The sequence below is a fragment of the Solea senegalensis genome, linkage group LG20 (assembly GCF_019176455.1).
Source record: "Solea senegalensis isolate Sse05_10M linkage group LG20, IFAPA_SoseM_1, whole genome shotgun sequence".
Classification (NCBI taxonomy): Eukaryota; Metazoa; Chordata; class Actinopteri; order Pleuronectiformes; family Soleidae; genus Solea; species Solea senegalensis.
This window is the reverse complement of record NC_058039.1, coordinates 4,505,490-4,528,012: the sequence shown is the minus strand read 5'-3', so window position 1 is coordinate 4,528,012 and position 22,523 is coordinate 4,505,490. Positions and strand designations below refer to the sequence as shown.

The window sequence follows — 22,523 nt, the reverse complement described above, 5'->3', positions numbered from 1 at the left end:
GGAAAAAACCAAAGTGCGAGACACAAACTTTACAATACGCTGAAGAACGCTTGACCCCTGACCCTTAGGGGGGGGACATTTGTTTTCAGATATGTAGCATGTGTGCTGGTCCACCACATTGTCCCCGGGGGGGCGATATCTTCCTCGCCACGTCGCTGCTACTCTGCCACACCGTTTCACCTCGTGTTACAGCCCCTGTCTGGCGCACACACACGTGGACACACACACACACACACACAAACACAATCCCTCAAACCTCCCCCCGCCCTAACCCAGCCCCCACCTCGCCTCTGTCGCATTTGACCACTTGTCAGGGGATGTTTATGGACCATTGTTTGCAGTGCTGATGATCATTGTCACTGGTTGATTCCATTACCCAAAGCCCTCTGATGGATGGGGCCTAACCTGACGTCCACTGATACCAGTGTCCTTGACCACTGGGGCAAACGCAATGAGCAGAGGGGCCAGTTCAGAGAATTGTATCTTTTATTTACCTTTTCTTTTCTTTTTTACCCGACAGAAAAGATGCATCTCTGTCGGGTGTTGTTAGGGTGGTGGATTTGCAGGTGTAAGTCAGGGCAGAGATGTGGGAGGAAATAGCTTCGGATCTAAATTCCAAACGTCGAGGTGTGTTTTTAAAGTCTTTTCTGAAATGTAAAGCACAAACAGAGTCAGGGTGCTCTTTGATGTGATGACTCTCATCCGTTTCACACAAATTACTGGTTATAGACGACGACGTTGCCTAAAATAACTGCTGTAAGACCTTTATTGTCATGGTTACTGAACAAATTATGTTTGGTAAAAAAAAAAAAAAATCATTATCACCCTTAAAAAACGAAAAAAACAAAACTGTGTTTGAGTATTTCAGAATAGGTGGAGAAGATTTTTGCAACGACAATCACGGAGTGGGTTATTTTTGTTCACGTATCAATAATGATGTCAGTGCCATGTTTTCTTTTTGCTCTTTTACTAACACATACATTTACCACCTATAGCTATAAACCATCCATGTCCAAAACATGACAGTGGCGGCAGACCTCTCTCATCTCATCTCTTTACATCATGTTGTCTCCGCTTAGTGAAGCATTTAGGTCATATTTCTGGATTTTGCTTTTGCTGTAATCTAATCCAGTTACTTTGGCCAGGATTGGAGTATCATATCCGTTAATCCCGAGGAACACTACAATTCTTGATTGCTGGGAAATATCCACAAAATGGTGCGGTAACAGGTTACAAACCACATACTGTAACTGACACACAAGAGGAACCGCGCTTTGAATCCAGGTCTGTTTGCAGATTTCGTAGACGTGTGCAACTGAAGCTCTTTCAAAAAAACATACAATTAAAAGTGAAATAATGCTGTATTCAGTCAATATTTTATTAATATACACATTTACATGCAAATACGGTGGCGACAACATTCAGTTTTAACATAAATTGCAACTTGCCAAATACATATTGTTGTTAAACAAAGAGAAATATAAAGAAACTTGATTATTATTTCACTTCTGTCATTGTCTAGTTTTGTGTGAGTCTAGAAGGACGTGTTTACTGTACCATGAAACTTAAACGTAAACACATGAAAAGTGTAAATGGGAACGAGAAAAACGCAGCCCTGTTAATCAGGTTTTTACGTGTTCCCACGCTGACATTAATTCATATAATGTAAGTTAAACACGGAGCCATGAACGCGACAGTGATTCGCGTCGCTCGCCTCTTAATCGCATTATCACAGTGCATTCAAAACACAAGTGACACTGAGGGGTTTCCCTGTGGTCCGGCCTCCCGCCGTGCTCAAGTGTCGCAGCATCATTTGAAAACATCTCTCCACAGTCTCGCTGTGAGTCCGTGAGACGTCACCAAAACAGACCAGCTCAAGGTCAAAGAATGGTTTTCCTGGATTCAGCAGAGGCAGACGGCTGCAGTTACTGATGTCGGAGGTTTGACCAGGGCCGGCGTGTCAGTGAGGGATCAGCCGTGTTGTTGGGGCAATGGTGGATGAAGCAAGTGTTGATTGCTAAAACATTTACCACGGGTCCAGTTATCGCCATTTGTCACCGGGCGCTGGCGTCATTGATCAGGATGACACAGCGGGCAGAATTCGCAGTTAAAGACACATGTTTCACAAGCTTCTCCCCGGCTCCCCCCCCCCGCCCCCGCCCCAAAATCGTCACATAATGACTTCCCATTATTATTGTGAACAAAGACAGAGCCATTTTCCATCCCTCTGATCTCTTTTGTCAACGCATCGCCACTGGGCAGATTAGGAAATAGCTTCCTGGATCAGACAAAATAAGAATCTGAGAGGGAAACAAGGCCAAGAGTCTGCTCTCTGATGTCAGTGTCGTCTGGATAGTTGAGTCAAACCATTTCCACGACGACCGCGTGGACTGTTTTGTCCGTGTTCCCTTTAAGACAATAAGTGTACAAGAGGAAAAAAAAACAAAAAAAAACAGGCTAACCCAAGTCTTCAATAAAACAAACATTAATGGCATTGCGATATGCAAAGCTATGCTAATTTTATGCACGCTGTCAACCCGCATAGTGGCCGTTCTTCGCTCATTTCAAAAGATACGGCTGCAATTAGACGACAGCTGATTGAAATCATTTGCGTTTTATGATTCCGTTACTTTTGAGCGCTGACAGGGCGTTGCACAATTCCCTGACAGTACGTTTCCCCCGCACGCCGAGATTAACTGCTATTATTGACCCCCGATGGAAACCGACGAGTAATACATTTCAAACAAACGGCTCACTGTGTCGGTGATTTGCATGCGGCGTGTCATTTACCATATTCCCTGATTACCTAATGATATATGCTTTAATATAACACGCGCTTTCAAAGCAATATGGGCGCCATATACCTTAGCCGTGACTTAACGTGTCGGAGACAGAGAAAAATTGAGATGATAGTTTAAGGGCTGAAGGGAAAAGAGAAGTCTTATCAGTTAAGACTTGCTTTGTATGTCGGGGGGTTTTTTTTTCTTCCCCCTTCTCTCCTTGGAAAGCAGGGGTGCAGTTGATGAATTCTTAAGCAGATCTCGCTGATAATTGTATTTCATAACTGTCATGTGGAGAGGGACTGTCCGCTGAGAAGCTATTTGTGTCACTGCATCTCTTTCCCTCTCTGTCTCGCTCTCTCTCTCTCTCTCTCTGTGTCTTTGCAGCCTCTTCAATAAAACTCAAATCACGACAGAGATTGTTAAGTCTACCCCCAAGATTATTAAATCCAAATGGAGAATTTATGGTTGACACTTCATAACAATTAATCTGAGATGCTTGATTAATAAAGTTCGCTCACCCCCTCTCTCCTCTCTTCACCCTCCCCATCACTAAAGTTGTCCTGTTTGAGTGGGATGGAGGAGGAAGAGGAGGGAGCAGACATACGGGTGGCAGGATGGTTGTCAGGGACGACATGAGTGTCATTCTTTTTGATTAATGGAGCATTGTGACCCCGCCCCTAACCCTCCCTCTTTCCCAGCATGCCCACTCACCTCTAGAACCCCCTCACTCACCACCACCACCACCACCAACCCCCCGATAACAGGTAAAAATAGATGTGGGCCAACTTAGGTTTCTCTTTGGATTCATGCTCAAGCGTGATCTGATGGGGGAAAGATGGTGAAGTCAGGAGGGATGGACGAAAACAGCAGGTTCAATTAAACCAGAGGAACTGGTTCAATAAATGAAAAACACATGCAAGGGAAGATGAAGATAGGAAAGATAAAGAGGACGTGACAGGGAACAGGAAGGAGAGGGAAGAACCAGGAGACAGATTTTTGGAGAATGTCGCCTACCTAACCTTGTCACCATGTTAAGTCAGCTGTGATTAATTAGTTGAGTGAGACTGAGCAATTAGGTCAGGAGTTTGGGTGTCCATGCGTATGAATATGTGTATGCTCACATTTTTTTTATTTTTTTTTCATTCACTAACAAGATTTAGATTTTTCCAGTCCCTGTTTTTCCTCCACGAGAACACACACACACACACACACACACACACACACGGCACTAAATCAGTACATTCATAATTATTAGAATAATACACGTTAAAAGGAGAAAACAACAACACACACATGAACACAGGCGCAATTAAAGGCACACGTTAATACGAGCTGAGCATTTCACAAATGATAAAGGAAAAGTGGGAGTGGCCTGTTTCCCTTCACATGAATAATAATTGTTCTCACAGTGATTAGTGTCAAGAAAACATTTCTAAAGGTTGTGTGAAAAAACAAAACAAAAAAGAAACAACTACTTAAATCGTTTAGGACTTTTGGATGACATTTTTATTTTGTGGCAACTTCCTGCACGACTCTGTCTGTGTCCTTTTGTTTTTCCAAAGCGAGTTTTAACATAACACAGTTTCCTGTTGTTTGCGCGACATGTGAGCAAAGCTCAGACGAGGTGTCGTCGCACAAAATAGCCGGATCATTTTGAGAGAGTGTGAGGATAAGAAAACCCTTAGACAAATCCCTGAACCAGTAAAGGCTTACAAAAGATCATATTTAACAATGATGGCTATATATTTTCCTTTTTGCAATTAAAGAGTCCCTCTGTGTAATTTAATGCTTCTTTTCAAGTGTCGGGTCCCCTGAGACTTGGCCTGTAGCTATGCCATCGCTCTTGGTGATTATCATTAATGAATGTCGGCGAGGACCATCCCTCAATGTGACTAGGGAGGAAACACAAGCCCTAATTAAAGGTTCCTATTCATAAATATATGCCTCCAACTACACGGATCGACCAGCGCTGTGCACACAAGTCATTTTAATGTCAGAAAAGCACCTTTTTAAGAGCATTTTCTTCCCTTAATGTACAACACACCCGCAGCACTGACAGATTTTTGCCGCCAAAGCCCACAGCGAGGGATCTGTGCAATTTGAAATTCGCCGACTTAAATTTAGGAGTAAAGCTGAAGATTAGGGTGCTCTAATTTGACACACAAGAGGAGAGAAAAAAAAATCCCCGACTTCTAACTGTGCTCTCACAGTTATGAGACATGTTTTCGCGGGTTATCCTCAATAGACTGTTGTGTTTGCAACACGGGAAGTTATTTCCAGCACGGAGATGGAGATGTTTCACAGATTATCTTACAGTACGTCACTGTGGAAGAAAATAATCTCCGTTAAAAAAAACAAAAAACACATTTTAATGCTTTTAATTGCTCCAAATGTGGACTGACAACAGCTGTTCTCTTGCAAACCCTACAGTGCACTGTCACGTCACGTTCCCAGACTAAACTATTACTAATTGTTGTGTGAAGAAGATAATGTTTGGGTTTTTTGGTTTTTTTTTTTGTTTTTTTTGGGAATCCACTGGAGCTCAGGAAGTCTTGTCGGAAAACGAGCTCGGTGTTTGGCTGTTTCTCTTTCCTCCTTAATGGCTGAAAAGTGCTAATTGGAGTGCACGTGTCAGAGAAAACAAAAGGCATGGGAGGAGGAGCGGGAAGCAGCGAGCAGACAGGCAGGTATTTTGAAACGTGGAATGTGTCACTTTCTTTCAGCTGATTTGGTGAGGATTTTTTTTTTTCTTTTTCTTTTTTGCGAGGCGTTTCCGGGGAAGCGGGAAATCTCCCTGTAAGCGCAGATGAAGTTTGGCCTGTTACTGTTATGTCGCTCGTGTTTTAAAGCAGTAAATACATAATTAGTGGGGGGTAGACGCACATTTTCTATTCTGCTCGACAACATTTCCGCACTTGGTGTAAACAAGCCGAAGTTGCTTCACAGCGGAGCTCCCTCGTCGCGGCAAATCCCACCGAGGCTCCACTCCTTTTCATAAACTTCCGTCTGTCACTGCTGCACAGCATTTTCATCACAGTCTTCGTCCAAACTGACAATATTATAATAATAATAATAATAACAATAACAATGAAAAAACAGAGCTCAGGTGGGGATTACAAAGCTTTAATTGCACTGTCAAAGCTACAGCAACGCATCGTTTTATTTAAGTCGACGTGTTAAACAAGTCGTGGAAAAGTAAATCTCTGTAAAATATCAAAACGTCTCTCTCCTGCTCTCCACACTCACACTTGGCACTTTAATTATGCAGCCTTATCTGATAGATGTGCAGATATCGCTGGTGTCAAAGTTAGAGCCTCCTCTTTATTTATTTTTTATTATATATTCTTATATTCAGGCTGTCAATGAGTGTCTGGAATCTGATAGGACACATCATTGATTGAAGATTACTCAAGATTATGAGGAGAGGAATTATCATAAGCTGTGAGCCTTCACGTTTTCCAAACGTGAACTTATTTGAATGACATTAAGGGGGAAAATATTACTCTTTATTTCAGCGCGGCGATAAGATGAGGAGTCGGCTGCTGTGGCAGATCTTTATACAAATATTCTGATTTTTCTTTTTTCCGAGACACGCCAAACACCACGAACTCCTGACAGTGAATTAGCGTGGTGCCAGCAGGGCCTGGATATTTTGAAATCCGAGGGTTTATGGCTGCAGAAGAGCTCGGGTGATTAGCCACAGGCCAATATATGCAACACAACATTCATTATTTATGAATTAGAAGAGGTAGACATTAAATTCTACTTTTGGGTCAGTGAGATGTTTGTCATTATGCTGCGCGTTGCCACAAATATCGCCCTAAAACGAAACTGAAATAGAAATAAAACAGTGCAGAGGAGAGAAAAAAAAAAAGACTTGTGATCAAAGCAACACGTGAATATGTTTAACACTGTTAGTCCCAAATTTACTGAAACACTTTGTTTACTGCTGTCAAACAATGAAATAAAATAAGATAAAATAAAAAACGTGTGGTTTTAAGACACAATTTAAGTGATGGGTCTGTTTAGTGCTCATGTTGGAGGATGATGTGAGGCTGTGTAGTGATAATGATCAGGAGACAGTGAAGGTGTTGAAGGATTGAAAAGACAGAAGGGAAGGTACAAAAAAAAAATGACGCGGCTGCTGCTTGTTTTGAATGTTGTTTCTCTTTTTCTGTCTTTTTTAAATCCACGCCGCATATTTGTTTGTGTTTCATGTTTGACTCGCGAAACAAACTTAGTCTGAGCTGTTTATTTTAGATTTTTATTTTTATTTTTTTACAAATAACGCGTGTGAGATAGTTCCCAGAAAATGGTGTTAAAATGTGCGCAGCAGGCGACAGAAATAGGACAAAATATATCTTAATCTGCCATGATAGTTCCAATATTTTTATTCTAATGGGAGCTGCAAATAATCATAACACTTTTACAGTATTTACAAGTCAAAAATAGTATTATTATTAGTCTTATTTGTCAGGCTGAGTGTGGGTCCCTCACCTGATGTGACAGTGAGATCCTGTAGATCTTATGGAACACTTTCTCCACACATGGCCACGTCAGACCTGGAAGAAAAGAGAGAGAGAGAAAGACAAAAGAAAGTGGAGAATAATGTATGTAAATATACAGTACATGAGTACACAGGGAGGTCCTCGCCCGCTCTGAGGCGGCGTGTTCACGCAGACGAGAAGGAAACACGCTGACATGTCATAACGCTGTCACCGTGTCACAGTCGTGTGCAGGAGGAGAGGCGTCGTGTGTACACGTCGGTCATACATGTCATACATGCTCATGGGTTCAGGCAGTCGCGTCGCATGGACGTGTAACTCCTGTAACAAGCGATTTGGATCACGCTGGTGTGTGTGAATGTGTGTATACGCTACATTCACATATATACACACACATGGACAACTGTATGTACAACTCCATCGGTGTGATGCCATGTAATCCGTCCTGTTACATTTATAGAACGGTGTATTTTGTTGTGTTCACGGCAGCAAAAGAAATAAACTAAATAATGTGGTTTTATCACATATTTAATACAGAAGTAGAGCGTGAATCCTGCTTATGTCCTCCAGACATTTCAGTCAGTGCAAAGGTGGCTGTTGCCCCTGCCTCTTGAACTCCTTGTCCCCCCCTGCTGGCCTAAGATCAGACCCTGCACGTGCTTCCTCTGTCCTCCTAAAAGCAAAGAGGAGTCTGCTCAAATCAGTCACTCAGCTCCACAAAATCAGTGATATAGATTAAATATTTCATGTTCTTTTATTAAGAGTGCACTTAAATATATAAAAGAACATATAAAAGATAGAAATATCTATAAATAATACAAATATATTCAAGATATTTAAATGTTTTAATCCATGACCCTAAAATTAAAAAAGGTCTTTTGTTCTTCTTCTTTATTCTGCTTTAGATTGTTATCTTTGTCCTATTTCCTCTTAAGAAATGTTGACTGTTATTAACTTAAATACATAATAATACACACACACACACACTCATAATATATACACACACACACATACATATATATGTGTATACACATATATGTATGTGTGTGTGTATTAGTGTGTTATTTATTTATTTGGCTTGGATAATAATTGGCAGAGTGCACATTTACACATTTAACTTTTTACTTTTAAAGTACAGATGGAACAATGTGGCCCTAAAACTGAATATGAAGTTAAAACAACAACAACAACAAAAAGCAGGATATTATTTAAGTCAGCATAACATCAATAAACTATCAGTGTTAATAACATAATTCAGGACACCATGTTATATTAACAGGGACTAAAAGCAGTAATATCTGTTCATGTGTGTTATATATATATTATATATTATTATATTATTATATATAAGTGCAGCTCCTTGTTCCTGTGTGCAGACATTTGGGTTTGGAAACGTTAGTGACGTAATTGGGCTCCATCAATCAGCAGCCTGCTGTTGTTTGACAGACAGGGACAGACAGATGTTGGGGCGGTACTTGCTGTTTTTTTCCCCTTCTCTCCACATCATCGACCTCGTGTGTGTGTGTGATGTAGATCACCAGTTTGGCACCGCGCGTAAAGACGCAGGAGTCTCACATCTGTGTGTGTGTGTGTGTGTGTGTGTGTGGACGCACACGAACAACTGCAGCAGCAGCAGCTTTTATATGTCAAAACTACGTCTGTTAACAAAGTGACAAAGTGGAAAAATGAAATTTTTTTGCAACTCACCACATCAGATGGAGTTGGCCAATGTGACTAATCCGGTTTAGTGTAAATGATCCGCACCAAATCTCTTTGAGCCCACAGCCTGGTGAGTCCAGTGTCCGAGCGCATCCAGTGTGAACTGAGCCACTTCTCTTGCCATCCAAGTTGTGTTGTGACGATCACCACACCCTCTGTCATGAAAACACCAGCTCCTTCTCCTTCTTCTTCCTCGGCTTCTTCTCTGCTGCAGGTGACATGATGGCGTCTCATTTCAGGTGAAATTAGCCCGCCTGTGCGCCCTTTATAAACACTTTATGCAGGATAATAGTTAGGATGGAGTGCATATGGGCTGTTAATGGAGCCTCTCGTAGATTCGGAGCCCCTCCCCTTCACCACGAGCCTCAGTGGAAAGGTGTTTTCAGATCGATACGCAGCCTCCTTTGTCCCACTGAAGAGGTCACTAAAATATACCCACGCAACTTTTGAGACACTCAAAAATCTTAATTCTTCTAATTTAAAAAAAATATCTTATTTTCTTATTGTTATTTGTATTTGTATTTATATTTATATTTGTATCATAAAGGCAGGATTTGATAAATGTGTGTTGCTAAATCTCTCGCACCAACTTGCTTGTCAACTTTTTTTCCCCAAGTTGTGTCCACGGAGGTTCCATACGTCTCCTGTAACTGTGTGTGTGTGTGTGTGTGTGTGTGCGTGCGCGCGCGCGCGGGGGGACAGGAAGGCGTCGAAATGAAAGCCATCCCAGTGAACAATTAGAGCAGCGGATTGACAGGTGGGCTCTGACTGTCAGGGTGACGCTTGTGGAGGGGTGGAGTAAAGCAGAGGCCGGAAAGGCAGCTGAATGTGTCTGTCTATCAGTGGGAGCTGTCTGAATTGCACCGCGCATCATCCACCGATGTGCGCACGTTTCCACTGCGGAGAATTAAGCCGCTTGTTGTGGACGCTCGTTGCGCTTTCGTGAGAATAAACAACAACAACACTGCACAAAGGCAACACAAGGAACACTAACAAGAAGAAGAAGAAGAAGAAGGAGAAGGAGAAAGAAGGAGAAGGAGAAGAAGAGGGCACGGTGTGCGGTTTCAGAGGGCGGGCCCGCTCTCTGTCTTCTCTCTGATGACTTTCTGAAAAATTTCGTCAACTGTCCATATTGACAAGGCGGAAGGCGCTTATGTGAGTATTTCATTATCCACGCGTGTTTTGTTTTTATAGATTTCTCCTCACACACACATACACTTAACTGACTGACACGCGCAGTCCGTTAACGTGTCACTCTTTTTTCGTCTCCTCTCTTTTCCCCCAACAAGACTGCGTGTGTCTGCGTGTTGGACACCGGAGCGGACACCTTGTCGCACGCGAGCAGCGTGGACTCCTCTTCTCTTCTCCTCTCCTCTTCTCCTCTTCTCCTCCACCGCCGTCACGCGAGGAGCTGAGTTTTGTGGTGTGTTTTTTTTGTACCTCCACGTTTGCCGTGAACAGAGGTGTGAAAGAGTCCGGTGAGAGGTGACGCGAGCGCGGCGAGGACGAGGCACAGACAGATGTCCGTGTATCTTACACGTCCTCCACTCCACTCCACGACAGACTGAGATCCGCACGGAGCTGCTTGTTTTTTTTTTTTATTATTTATTTCTTTCATTTTTTTTCTCCCACCCAGTTCTCAGCCCGCAGTGAGTTTGTGTGATCGGAAGAAGTTAATGCACGAGACCATTTTTTATTTTGTTACGCTCGTTTTCTCAGCGGACAAACATGACCAGCGGCGCGTAAAAGAGATTAAAGAAGAACAAAAAAGACACTTCCTCACTCCTGCGTGGGAGCTACACTGTAACCAACCCACAGCCACGATCTCTCTCTCTCTCTGTCTGTCTGCCTGTCTGTCATCCTGCTGAAGAACTGAGGGAAACGCTGCTCCCGCTGCTGCCGCCGCTGCTGGCTTTGATTTCCTCCCGTTGCACCGGTTTCCTCTCGTCATTTTGTCCGCTATTTTGATCTCTGCATGAAAAGTCAAGCGGAAAGTCTTGCAGCAGCATGCCGAGGAGAAAGCAGCAAGCACCGCGGCGGTCATCAGGTGAGCCCCGGCTCTGCAAACACACACACACACACACACACACACACTCAAACATCTCCATCTAAACACACACACACTTTATCTTCCCTGTGTAGATTAAACAAGTTTGCACATGAGTGTGTAGAGACAATGCAGGACAACACAAGGACACACACACGCACACTTGACCACACCTGTGTCAGTGTCTTCAGTGTGTGTGTCTTCACTTTAGTTCTAGTAGTTGTGCTCGTGGATCAGAACACGCTAAGTTTATTTCCACTAATCTTGTCAGGCATGCTTTTGACTGGCAACTGTGTTGTCTCATTTACGCAGGCATGCGCCTCTGTGCCAAATCTGCACGCATGTGTGTGTATGTGTGTGTGCGCGTGCGTGCGTGCGTGTGTGCACTTCACTATCAACACTCTGCTGATCCTTCAACCAGGTTGCCAGCATTGAAGTCCCCCCCCCCAAACAAAGCTCATCTTATCTTGTTTTTACAGGCGAAAAGACGTGTCTGATGTGTTAGTGGGGGGGAAAAAGAGAGAGAGAAAAGAAGGAGGAAGGAGAAAAGAAAAGCTGCATATTTTCATCCTGTGTTCCGCTCTGGGTTTTTTTTTGTTTTTTTGCCATCCCTGATTTGATGCTTGATTGATCGCCTGTCACGCGACTTCCTTTGATCTATTCACTCCTGATAAACATCAGTAAATCATTCACCACAGAGACACGCATGCGCCCGGTAGCTGCTGGACTCCCATCCACCTAACCCCCCCCCCCTCAAAGGAGAACTTTTTTGCCCCCGTCGAGGAGCAAGAGAAAAGACAAACTGAAAGACAAGGGAGGGAAGAGAAAAAAAAAGTTCTCAAGAGGGATAAATACTTTGCGATTAATACCCTGAGGAGGGGAGGCAACGGGGAGGGGGGTGCTGGGGCGTGACGAGATCACAGAGAAGCATCCCACACATGAAGTGTGGGGTGAAGTGAGGAGGTTACCTCTAATGGTCACTTCAAACTCCTGACCTGACCTTTGTGACCATCTCTTAGAAACATTCAGCGTTGTGTTAAACGCTAGAGACACGAACACGTGTGTGATCACACAGAATATGTGACAGTCAAGTTGAATTTAAGGAGATGTTTTAAATATTTAACCTTCTGCTATCGTTATTTTTTTTTTTCTAAAAGGGAGAGAGAAAAAAAGTAAATAAATACATTCATGTCCTGAGGGAAATTCTATAGCACAACACTTTGCATTCTGACAGTCAGGCCTATACATTACCGTGAAGCCGAGCAGACGTGTGAGAGAATCGCATGTTTTTTCCCCCCAGAATCCATTTGATGTCCCTGGGAGACGTGCGTGATTGACATGCATTTCCAAATGACGGGGAGGGGGAAAAAAAAAAAAGGGGAACCTTTGAAGTTCACGCAGTAATGACCAAAGCCGAATAAAACAGCTGTAGAATGTTAAGCAGGCGCTGGAAATGTGAGGTTAAGCAGACTTAATCAAGGTTGTGACAGAAAGACTTTGAACTCTGTGGGGCTGTAATTTCTAATTGACGCACGGCTTTAGTGATGGATGGGGAGAAATGTGTTTGAAGCGCGGGCCTGCACGCTAAAAAAAGTGAACTGTGTCTGTTTCCACCTCAGCCGTGAGTGATGGTGAAATCCCCCAGAAAGGAGGCAAACAACAGTGTTGTTCCCTGTGTTTTTTCCAGTGGTCACCTGGAAGTGCACGCATGGCTTTGAAATATTGATTTAAATGTCTGCTTTCGTGACAGACACGTACAGTGGATGACATTGTCTGTGCATTATTTCCACTGCTCGATGTATGGTCAATCCAAAACACACCTCTAGAGTGTGTGTGTGTGTGTGTGTGTGTGAGAGAGAGAGAGAGAGAGGACGGACAGACTCTTCAGTGCAACTCACCTACAAACGCTGGCTATTTTTACAATGCATTACCAGATATTTCCACAACCCAGATTTGTCACTTTGGAGTTGCACTAAAACAAAATGTTGTATACGCTCATAAGAGAGTGAGAGAGAGAGAGAGAGGGAGAGGGAGAGGGGGGTTTGAATGGCTCTTTGTATGCCATTTCAAATGGGAGCGTTTCATCAGTCACAGTGATGATTTTAGACCCTGTAATGGCGGTGTACCCTATCTAGATTATGACCAGTGACAATACATCAGTGTTCTTTCATTTGGAACCACATTACTGCATCTGTTAGTTTTGGCAGTTGACTTCAGCGCAGTGCTATTGGAGCAGCAGAGACTTTTGCTGCAGTCATTTGTCGTCATTTTCTCTCTCTCTCTCTGTCTCTCTCTCTCCCCTCCTGTCTTTTCTCAATGAAGTGAAGTGTCGCTCTGAGACGTTCCTCGCAGGAGCTGAGCTAATTACACAAACGTAAACAACGCGGCGAAATCGAGTAGCGGCAACAAAAACATGTTGTGTAAAAAAAGAAAGACAAAGAATGATGTCGCGTTTAAGTTTCCCCCCTTTGCCCGAGTGTCGTGTGCTTGTGTTCCTTTTGACGACGTGAAATTGAAACAGGAAATAGTGCAATTATTTTATCACTCAGTGAACGTGCAGCATTTCCATCCTTCAGCAAAACAAACGACACAGATTTTCTGCTCTCAGTAGCTCTGGTGCCTTTTCTCTGTGTTACATTAACTGTAAATGGAACATCAATTTGAAGACCTTGACTTCAGGCCTGGAAACTTTTATTTTCCTGTATTTAATTACAAAGATAATTCTCGCGCTAATTGCGACAGCGGTGTGTTTGTTTCAACCCCTGGCTGAAAAGAGCTGTGATTAAAGCACAATAACACCTTTTTATTCAGGGGAAGGTGGAGGCTGAGAAGTTTGCAGTAATGAACGGGTTTCAGCGGTGACCCGTGACACTTGAGCACATTTTCTGGTGACTGAAGAAAAGTGAGCACATCAGACTGTTTTAGGGCCATTATCACGTTTAAATATGGCAACCTGCTGTGTATATTACAGCAGAATAAGCAGCGATTACTTTTAATTGGTGAATGTGAGACTGTATATATAAAACAAATATACAAAGAAGCCATAATTCTTTACTCGCCTTGATACTGAGGTTCACAGGTTTGATTGCTGTAGGAAAATTAATGACATTGCAGCACGTCCTCTTTTGCCAGCTAACATATCTTAAATCAAACACTGTCACTCTAAGTAATGAATCTGTCAAGTAATCATTCAACACATCAGCGCGATTACAGTGCGACTCTGCGTTAAATATAATATTTATTCCACATCAGTTAAAAAGTCGTAACTGCAAAGGCAATAACATTGTTTTTACTGCCCTCCCTGCGCAACGTCCACGTTTGCTGACGGAGGCGGCGCAGGAGGAAGAGGTGGAGCACAAAAAAAAAAGTCTGTGTGTGACGAATCCACAGTGGGACGCACCGGGACAAGGTTGTTCTGCAGAAACGTGGCACAGGACGTGAATGGAGGGGACAGACGGAGACGTGTGTTCCCTCATAACTAAACATAGTTTAGCCCCTTTGTCTGCTGCCCGACATGCTCAACATTAATCAAGTATTCAGGTTACAATCAGTAACGGGATCCCGCTCAGTCCTCTGATATACATCACGTTGTGTGTCTCCTGTAAACAAACTCCCAGTGCTACAGTTTGAGGGTCTGTCCATCGCTCAGAGCAACGCGCGTTTAATTAACGCACGAGTCGACGGACGGACACGACAATGAGCTGCGTGCGGATTCAACACACTGCGATGACTTTGCCTTGTGAGCTCCTCCACAAAAAAACAAATTCTGCTTTAATGCCACCATCACCACCTCAGTTCAAAGCAAGTCTCTTAATTATGACTTGAAGGTTGGTGGGTGGGTGGGTGGGTGAGTGAGGAGGGAGGGAGGGAGGAAGGGAGGGGTTGAGCTTTCCCTTCCTTCCCGACGGCATCGTTAGCCGCAGTCCCTAATTATCCAGGTAGCTGACGGTTCAGTGACAGGGCCCCACCGATTAATGCTGACAAATTCAGCAAGGTGTCAGGCCTGCGCGCTGCCTTGATATAATCAACTCGGTGTTAGCCACTTCTCAGATGCCCACCCCCAGTTGTTCCGCTGTAAACTCAGCGGCAGAGGTTGCTCGCCGTGCGACGTGACAAATCGAAATGCGTGACTTTTAAAGTCAACACTCAGCTGGACACCGGCGGCCCCCGTAACAACATTATGAATGGTTGTAGTCTCACGCTGGGATAATTAGTACATGTGCAGGTCTGTAAATACAGCACATACATTGGATGTTAAAGCTGCAGCAGTTGATTGTTGTTTTTACTGCCGCACAATTAATCACTTTTGAATCTAATGTTTTACTTGACAAGACGCAATTAGTACCGCAAAGGCCGCGATTTAATCATTCTATTTTTTTTTTTTTTTACTATGCAATTGTAAATATGTAACACACACAGGACAAGTTCTTACGTGTCGTACAGTACAAGTGTCCTGATAAATGTCAGAGGAGAAGTTCAGAAACAGAAATGAACAGAAAAACAGCAGCAAACATTCAAAGTAATTACTGTTACGCCGTTGTATATTGAATTATTTCCCCGGCCTAAGTCTACTTTACAGTGAACAGTAAACCAATCTGTGACTTATATTAAATTATACCGCTAATCAAATCACAAATGTAATATCGCAATTTCATGTTTTCCCCAAATCATTCAGCCCTACTTACTTTACTGTACTTGATGTTACAGAGGCTATCACTCCATCACTAAAATGGTCTGCTGAAGCGCCTTTTTGTGTGTGTGTGTGTGTGTGTGTTTTTATTGTTAGAACCTTCATTTTTAAAAAAAATTTATATGGCACATTTCCATTATACAGTACTAGCACGACTCAGTAGCTTTGGTGCCTGCTCTGTCGAGGTTCAAAGCGAGCTGAGCTGTCTGCCGGCCACTGATTGGTCAGAGAGTGTCAGAGAGCTAATCTTCAACATTTAGCAATGACATTTGTAAAATCTCAACATTTAAGCGAGGAGTCTGGTGTTTTTGTCACGGCGGTTTGGTGCAGCCGTGCTTTAGTAATGGAAAACAACAATGACTGATACCAAACCGAGTCGAGTTCGAACTGTGTAATGGAAAAGTGCCGTGAGTGTAGGAAGTTGTTTCTGTACGTGTGTGCAGAGCAGTAGTAACAGAACAGCCGATGAGAGCGCCCTCTCTCTGTGAACTGCGATGTGGCAGGTCACAGTCTGTCTGTCGGTGCAGATGTGTCGCTCTCTCTCATGCCACTTTACATTATTTTAAAAGATTTATATGGAATTATTGATCAATTATCCCGAAAATATCCTTTTTTTTTTTTACTATAAAAGGGAAAATGTTCATAAAACAAAATCTTTCCCATGTGACGGAACAGGAGCTAAATTAAGCATTTTCACGACTCTGTCAGCACTGAGTTGTTGTTTATTGGTGTGTTTCTGATGCAGCATTTAATGACATTTTTCAGGGGTGGAGGCTGCACCATGAGGGTGTGTGTGAGTGAAAACCCTTCTGATCTGGTGATAAGGAAGTGTATGTAAAGTGTCATTAACACGTGACATTGACTGACGGAGGCAGTGGATACGTTGGCGATCCCACACTCCACTACACCCGTAGTTTCATTTGCATGTGTTGTCAGAGCTCGTAGGCCTTCAGGAAATCAAAGGCATGCGCACGCACCGCGCTCTCTGTCCTCATCTACGTGGAGGTTAAGTGACAAATGAAGATCGATGACTGCTCTCGTGGAAAAGAGAGGCTCGAATTGAAAATATGTGGGAATTAGGCTCGCCAGCAGCAGCAGCAGCAGCAGCAGCAGCGGCAGGGTGACGATGTAAAGGCATTTAGAGCCGCAGCCACGAGGTAAAACTATCCTCCAGCTTAATGAGCTTCAGAGGAAGCAGGAAAACCTGGATTTTCACTCAAGCGCGACGCGAGGAGTTTTGACAAAGAAATCAAGGGAACAGGAACGTTTTTTTTTTACAGGAATCGCATCCTCGGCCTTAAATACATCCTGCATGGATTTGTTGTCTCTGATTTTTCAGCGGGCCTGTTTTCCGTTCACAAAGACACGCTGGCTCCAATTCAAAACAGCTGCAAAACAAACGCAGCGATGTACAGTAGGGACGCCAGATAATAACAGGAATAATAACAAGGGTGACATCATCCACATGGCTGCTCTGTAGGGGTGAAGGGCAGCAGTTGCTAATTACTGTAAAGGATACAGATCCAACTGAATTCTTCCTGCTGATTGAGTAAAGTAGCCATTTGGGTGAAGGGATGAATCCTAATCACCGTGGAATCCAACACAAATACATGGATTTCACGGGGGAAAAGGGGTCGAGTGCGATTTAGAATTAGGAATTTACAGTTTCACTGAAAACAGTTGAAACTTCCTGTTTCAACTTCTGTCTCTGTAAACTGTGGGAGTCACAGGCACCCCGACGTCTTCCACCTGCTTCTGCTTCTCCACTCACACTCTGGACCGAGCTTGACCAATAACCACAGCCGTCTGTAATGTGGACAAAAGGAATACGGCAAGGTGTGGAGAAAGGAACGGGAAGGAAGACGGGAAAATAATTAGTGAGGCATGATTTACGGATGGGAGGTCCGGAGTACACTCACAGGTCAGTGTGTAGTCAGTCAGAGGAGCGGCTGTTTGTGCGTTTGTGTGCGTTTCCCCACTCGTTCTTCATTAGATGTAGTGTAATGTGTGATGGTCTACACGTGATTGATGCACTGTACACCAGGCTGACGCTGTTACTGAAGACTTCAAGTGAGCCAGTGTTCGGCTACTGCCATCGAATTTGCCCAAACCCAAAAGGACTCTCTCGCATGTTAGTCTCTGCATTTTGCTCCAGTGATCTAAGATATTACTGAGCTGCGTTATTTTTTTTTCTCAGTTGGGCACTTGATGTATTAGATATTGCCACTGTGGCGGAGCCTGTTGCGGTAATCATGGTGATCAAGCGGAAGATAGGACTGGAGATACATGACCACCAGAGCGGGCACAGTGAGGATTATTACTCCGAGTACTCTCTTTTTATTGGATCTCTCGCTCTCTCATGGCCGATACTTGAGTCAAGCGCTAGGTCAATTAAGCGGCGAGTGGAAAAAGTGCCTCGGATCCAACAAACTAAACATTAACAACGGTAGCGAAGGGAGAGGTGCTGCACTGCAAGGCCTTGAAGTTCTGTTCACCAGCCTTGAACATCTGGGTTGTAGTGGGATGTAAATGAGCGGGGCGTGTAGCGAAGGAAATAGAGGAGAAGAAGACAATAAGTGGAGAAAGGGGGTCTATGAAGAAAAGATATTAAAAGTGACAGATGAACAGGTCCTGAGTCGACGTTCTCCTGCAGCAGCTGTGACTGCTGCCATCGCTCTGACAGGTGTCAATTAAGAATTACTGCCAAGGCCCCTGTAGTCATTTTTCCCCCTGCCCAGCTGTCTGCATGTGTGCCTTTTTGAGAAATAACACTTTACCCTTGTCACTGCGTTAGTACTTAGCTACAGCCGCCCCCAGAAAACGAGTGCATGGCGAGCACACTAATCGATAACCAGTGTATTAGCAATTATTTTGCTCATTGATTTACAGCGGAGCGGCAACTCCCACCGTGTTGTTATTAGCCAGTGATTATACTGTATGTGCCGGCGCTGTGGTGCAGGCACGCACACCATCACATGCACTCGCTGCTGCTGTTAGTGAGGTGTATTTTATAGAACACATGTAGGGACAAAAAAAGACTAACATTAACATAAAGAAAGCATTCAGGGAGCACAAGCCTCTGACAAAGGCTGCTCTGGTTCCATAAGTTCACCACTAAAATCACTACATGCCCAGAAAGTTTCACCACAGTTAGTTGTAAACGATGTAAACATGAATTCCCTTTCTATTTGTATCGGGATGAATTGCTGAAATTGTGATTTTGGCAAATTCAGTTTGAAAACATAACTTCTAGTTCAACAGCAACAGGATTTGACCAACACATCTTCAATTATACTGTAGTGTCGACAGTGCCAGAGGGATTCATTCGTCAGTCAAATGACAGACACTGCGTTTTTAATCAGCGGTGTCACATCAAATTGATCCATTTTTGATTTACGTCAGTTATCCAGCAAAAAAAAGAACAAATATTTTCTCTCTCCAGTGTCTGCAGTGTTAAAATGCTAACGTGACTTTGTCAGTGACTTGAGACTATTTTCAGGAATGTGTGGAGAAGAGAGAAAAGAAATTTAAAAATAAAATTTAATAATCATAAAAAAAAAAAAATAAAGAAAAGAAGAAAGTTCTATAGGTGCTAACTTTTGCAGCTGAGTGTTTACCTCAGCAGAAATTTCATTAAAGTTCCCAACAGAAAAATGAAAACTTTCTAATGGAAAGTGAAGCGGCATCAATTCTTCACAGCAAACTTTAAAGTCAAGCTGAAAGTATTAAAGTATTAAGGCTGGAGACTCACAAGCAGAATGTGTTTGTTTTTCCCTCAGGTGTCCGGGACTCACTGTGTACACGCTTAATAAACTACAGTGTTTTTCATCTGTAAACATCAGGCGGACGTTAACATGAGTCCAACACATGCAAACTAAGCAGCGGCTATTAGTGAAGTTTCTCCCCTTCACTCCCTTCACTTCTCTAAATTGGGCTGTGGTTGTACTGCATGTAGAGCATGTGGTGCTAAATCTGGCAAAAGCCAGCACTGTACTGTATATCATGACAGTTTTTAGTGCATAGCGACTGAGAAAAGCTGGCCTCAGCATTTCCAACCCAGCAGCCGGTGCAAGTGGTGGAGAGTCAGAGGGTGGAAATTTTTATCCCCCGAGGAGTGTTTATTTAACTGATAAGGCGAGTTGAGAAGCAATGAATATCATTTTTTTGGACACTAGTTTACTGCAGATAAGACATCTGGGAATGGATACTGCTAACAGATGACACTGTGTCCTTGAGAGCGGACGCTGGGGAAGGTCACGCTGCAGCCTGGTGTACCGCCACTGCCATCTCTCTTTCCGCTCCGTACCTCTTCATTTTTATCTCATCCCTTTTTTTCCTCTCATCCTCTTTACTCATTTTTTTGATTACTGGCCGCCCTCTCTCCCGCTCCCTCTCTAAGTCTTTTCTCATCTTCCTATCAGTCATCAATCTCTATCTTACTGACTCAGTTCTCCTCTACCCTGCTCATATTTTCTTTCATCTTCCTCGCTGTCTCTCGCTCTCATCTATAGCCTTCTCACCGGATGCTCAAGAGTCAGTGAACTGGTTACAAGAACATGAACTCAACATCTGAAAAGGAGAGCGTAATACTTTCCTCTCTCAGGCTCACTGGTCTTGTTCTCATATATCACACACCATTTCTTTCTTTTTCTCCCAGTGGCCTGATTTCAGCGACATCCCGCAGTCAGACATCTGACTTGTAAAAATCCAAAAGGTCACAGGGCAACAAAGGCCCGTGTCATCTTCTTTGAAGTCTGAACACATGACTGTCACATATTTTTCTCAGAGCTGTTCCCGTTCAGCCGAGAGTTGTCCATAAAGCATGTTGCACAGGGGAAGAATCAAAGCACTTTGTTGTTGTTCAGTTATGTTTGACATTTTCATTAAGAAAGAACGCCATTGACCGCGGCTTGCTCGGAGTCGACACTAAATTATCATCAGCTCCACGTTGCCACTTGATGGGCAGTTGAAAGGATGTATAAATGATCTTGCTTCAGCTACGCCACCGCCCCAAAAGTTCTCCCCAAATCTTTCCTGAGCCGGCTGGCTTGTTGTCTCAGACAGTGGCAGTCGCAGGGGGTATAAGCTCCACTCTGTCCCTGTAAGTCATCCGTCTCGGAGGACACAGCAGGAGTCCTCCTGTGTCTCTGCTGTCAGTCGTCACTGGCTGGATGTCCGTCCACCTGAGCATCTGTTACTGATTACCTGTCTCTTTGTTTGTCTCATGACCAGACTGTTGGCCTATTAACTTGTCGTCCTCTCGTCCATCTGCCTCCTCCCTCTTTCATTACCTTTTTTCATATTAAGTAAAGCTACTTGATGTGAATACAAAACAAACGCATATGGAAACATGACATCTGTTTCAGCGAGTTGTGCAGTGTAACTGAGAACATTTAGTGTCAAGTCCAATCTGCGCGCACTTCATTTCACTGTTTCCACTTTATTTGTACTTCTTCACATGGGAGAGGAAGGTATTGTCATTTTTACTCGTTTGTCTGACAGCCGGGATTAGGGAAGTACTGCGAGTTTGTCAGGGAACCAGCGGAGACTCCGGGAAGTCGATGTCCACGGAGAGAAACACGACACTATCGCGACGTACTCCTTTATAAAATCATGCCTTTTCATTTTTACGATTTTAGTTCACAAACAAGATACACAAGGTATTCTACTTCTGCAGAGTGAGTAAATGAAACTGACTTCAGTGATCTCCCCAAAATGTGGAACTAGTCCTTTAAAAATTGCAATATGAAAGATATCATTAGCAAAGAGTGACACTACAGCAATTAGGTAAGAAAATAAGTATGCTCTTCACACACCAGTTGTAATCTACATACAGTTATGACGACTGTTATGTAATCAACAGTGAATATTTCTGTATTTGATTCTTTAAAGTGTTGTTGATGATCGTAGATGTTATCTGTGTATGTAGCTTGAATTGTGGTCATTCTTGCATGAATCTCCAGTAAGTGTGACATAGTGACATTTTGGAACTTAACTAATGTGTTTACTGTCTGTCCCAAATAGTTGGATCATTGTTCTCTAAATATCTCACACTGTTGAAAAGAGTTTAGAAAACTGTCACCATTGACCTGGGAGTCTGAAGTGATGACCCAACCGTTTTTGCCTGAAACTACGCAGCAGCAACTTTAATTGGCTAAAAATATGCTTCATAAATTATGTTGTAATTCTCAACGTTTGAGAATTGTGAAATTCATGGTGGTTCAGCTTTATTTTTGTATACAGTAATAAGCTACTGTACCCTCTACTTAACCCGTCTGTTACCATCCTGTCATCGCCGACAGGATTTTGCATGAATACTATAACGGTTGAATAACTGCCAGATATTACAAATTGAAGTGATCTTTAGAAAAAGGGGCAGAAACACTCAGTCATTGAATGTTTTTTGACAATTCTACAGCCTTAGAATCAAAATAAATGGTCATAAGAGGGTTAAACACACACATTTGTTGACTTTAACTTTAAGAAAAGCAGCAAATTACCAAAGGGGTAAACACAGTATAATCATTTAGAGCTGCAACAATTTATTGATTCATCGATTATTAGTCGATTACTAAATGAATGGACAACTATTTTGATAATCGATTAATCGGTTTGAAGTTCTTTTCATGATTAAAACAAGATTTCCTATTGTTTTGTTATTTTATGGACCCAACGATTAATCAGATTAATCACTTAATCTTTAGTTGCAGCTCTATGATCATTCATAACCATTAAAGAAACCAGCTCAGAAGTTTTTACCCCGTATTATAATCAGCTGT

General features: G+C 43.0%; 1 protein-coding gene and 1 long non-coding RNA gene across 3 annotated transcripts in view; one reads left to right on the top strand and one right to left on the bottom strand.

Annotated features, from left to right (window-relative positions):
* Positions 1–324: 324 nt before the first annotated feature.
* LOC122786491 lies at positions 325–9,497 on the bottom strand. The gene is made up of 3 exons (XR_006362451.1): positions 8,996–9,497; positions 7,281–7,345; positions 325–647 (listed from the first exon to the last, which is right to left on the bottom strand). It is a non-coding gene; the product is annotated as an uncharacterized LOC122786491 (long non-coding RNA).
* Positions 9,498–9,746: 249 nt separating this feature from the next.
* LOC122786489 (teashirt homolog 1-like) overlaps positions 9,747–22,523 on the top strand; it is a 29,448-nt gene continuing 16,671 nt past the window's right edge. Inside the window, exons 1-2 of one of the 2 annotated variants that reach the window (XM_044052839.1) lie at positions 9,747–10,162; positions 10,297–11,054. In XM_044052839.1, coding sequence (XP_043908774.1) covers positions 11,015–11,054 — 40 coding nt within the window. In that variant the 5' untranslated portion in view covers positions 9,747–10,162; positions 10,297–11,014. The remainder of the gene's footprint in view (positions 10,163–10,296; positions 11,055–22,523) is intronic. The other variant, XM_044052840.1, reaches the window with a different exon arrangement.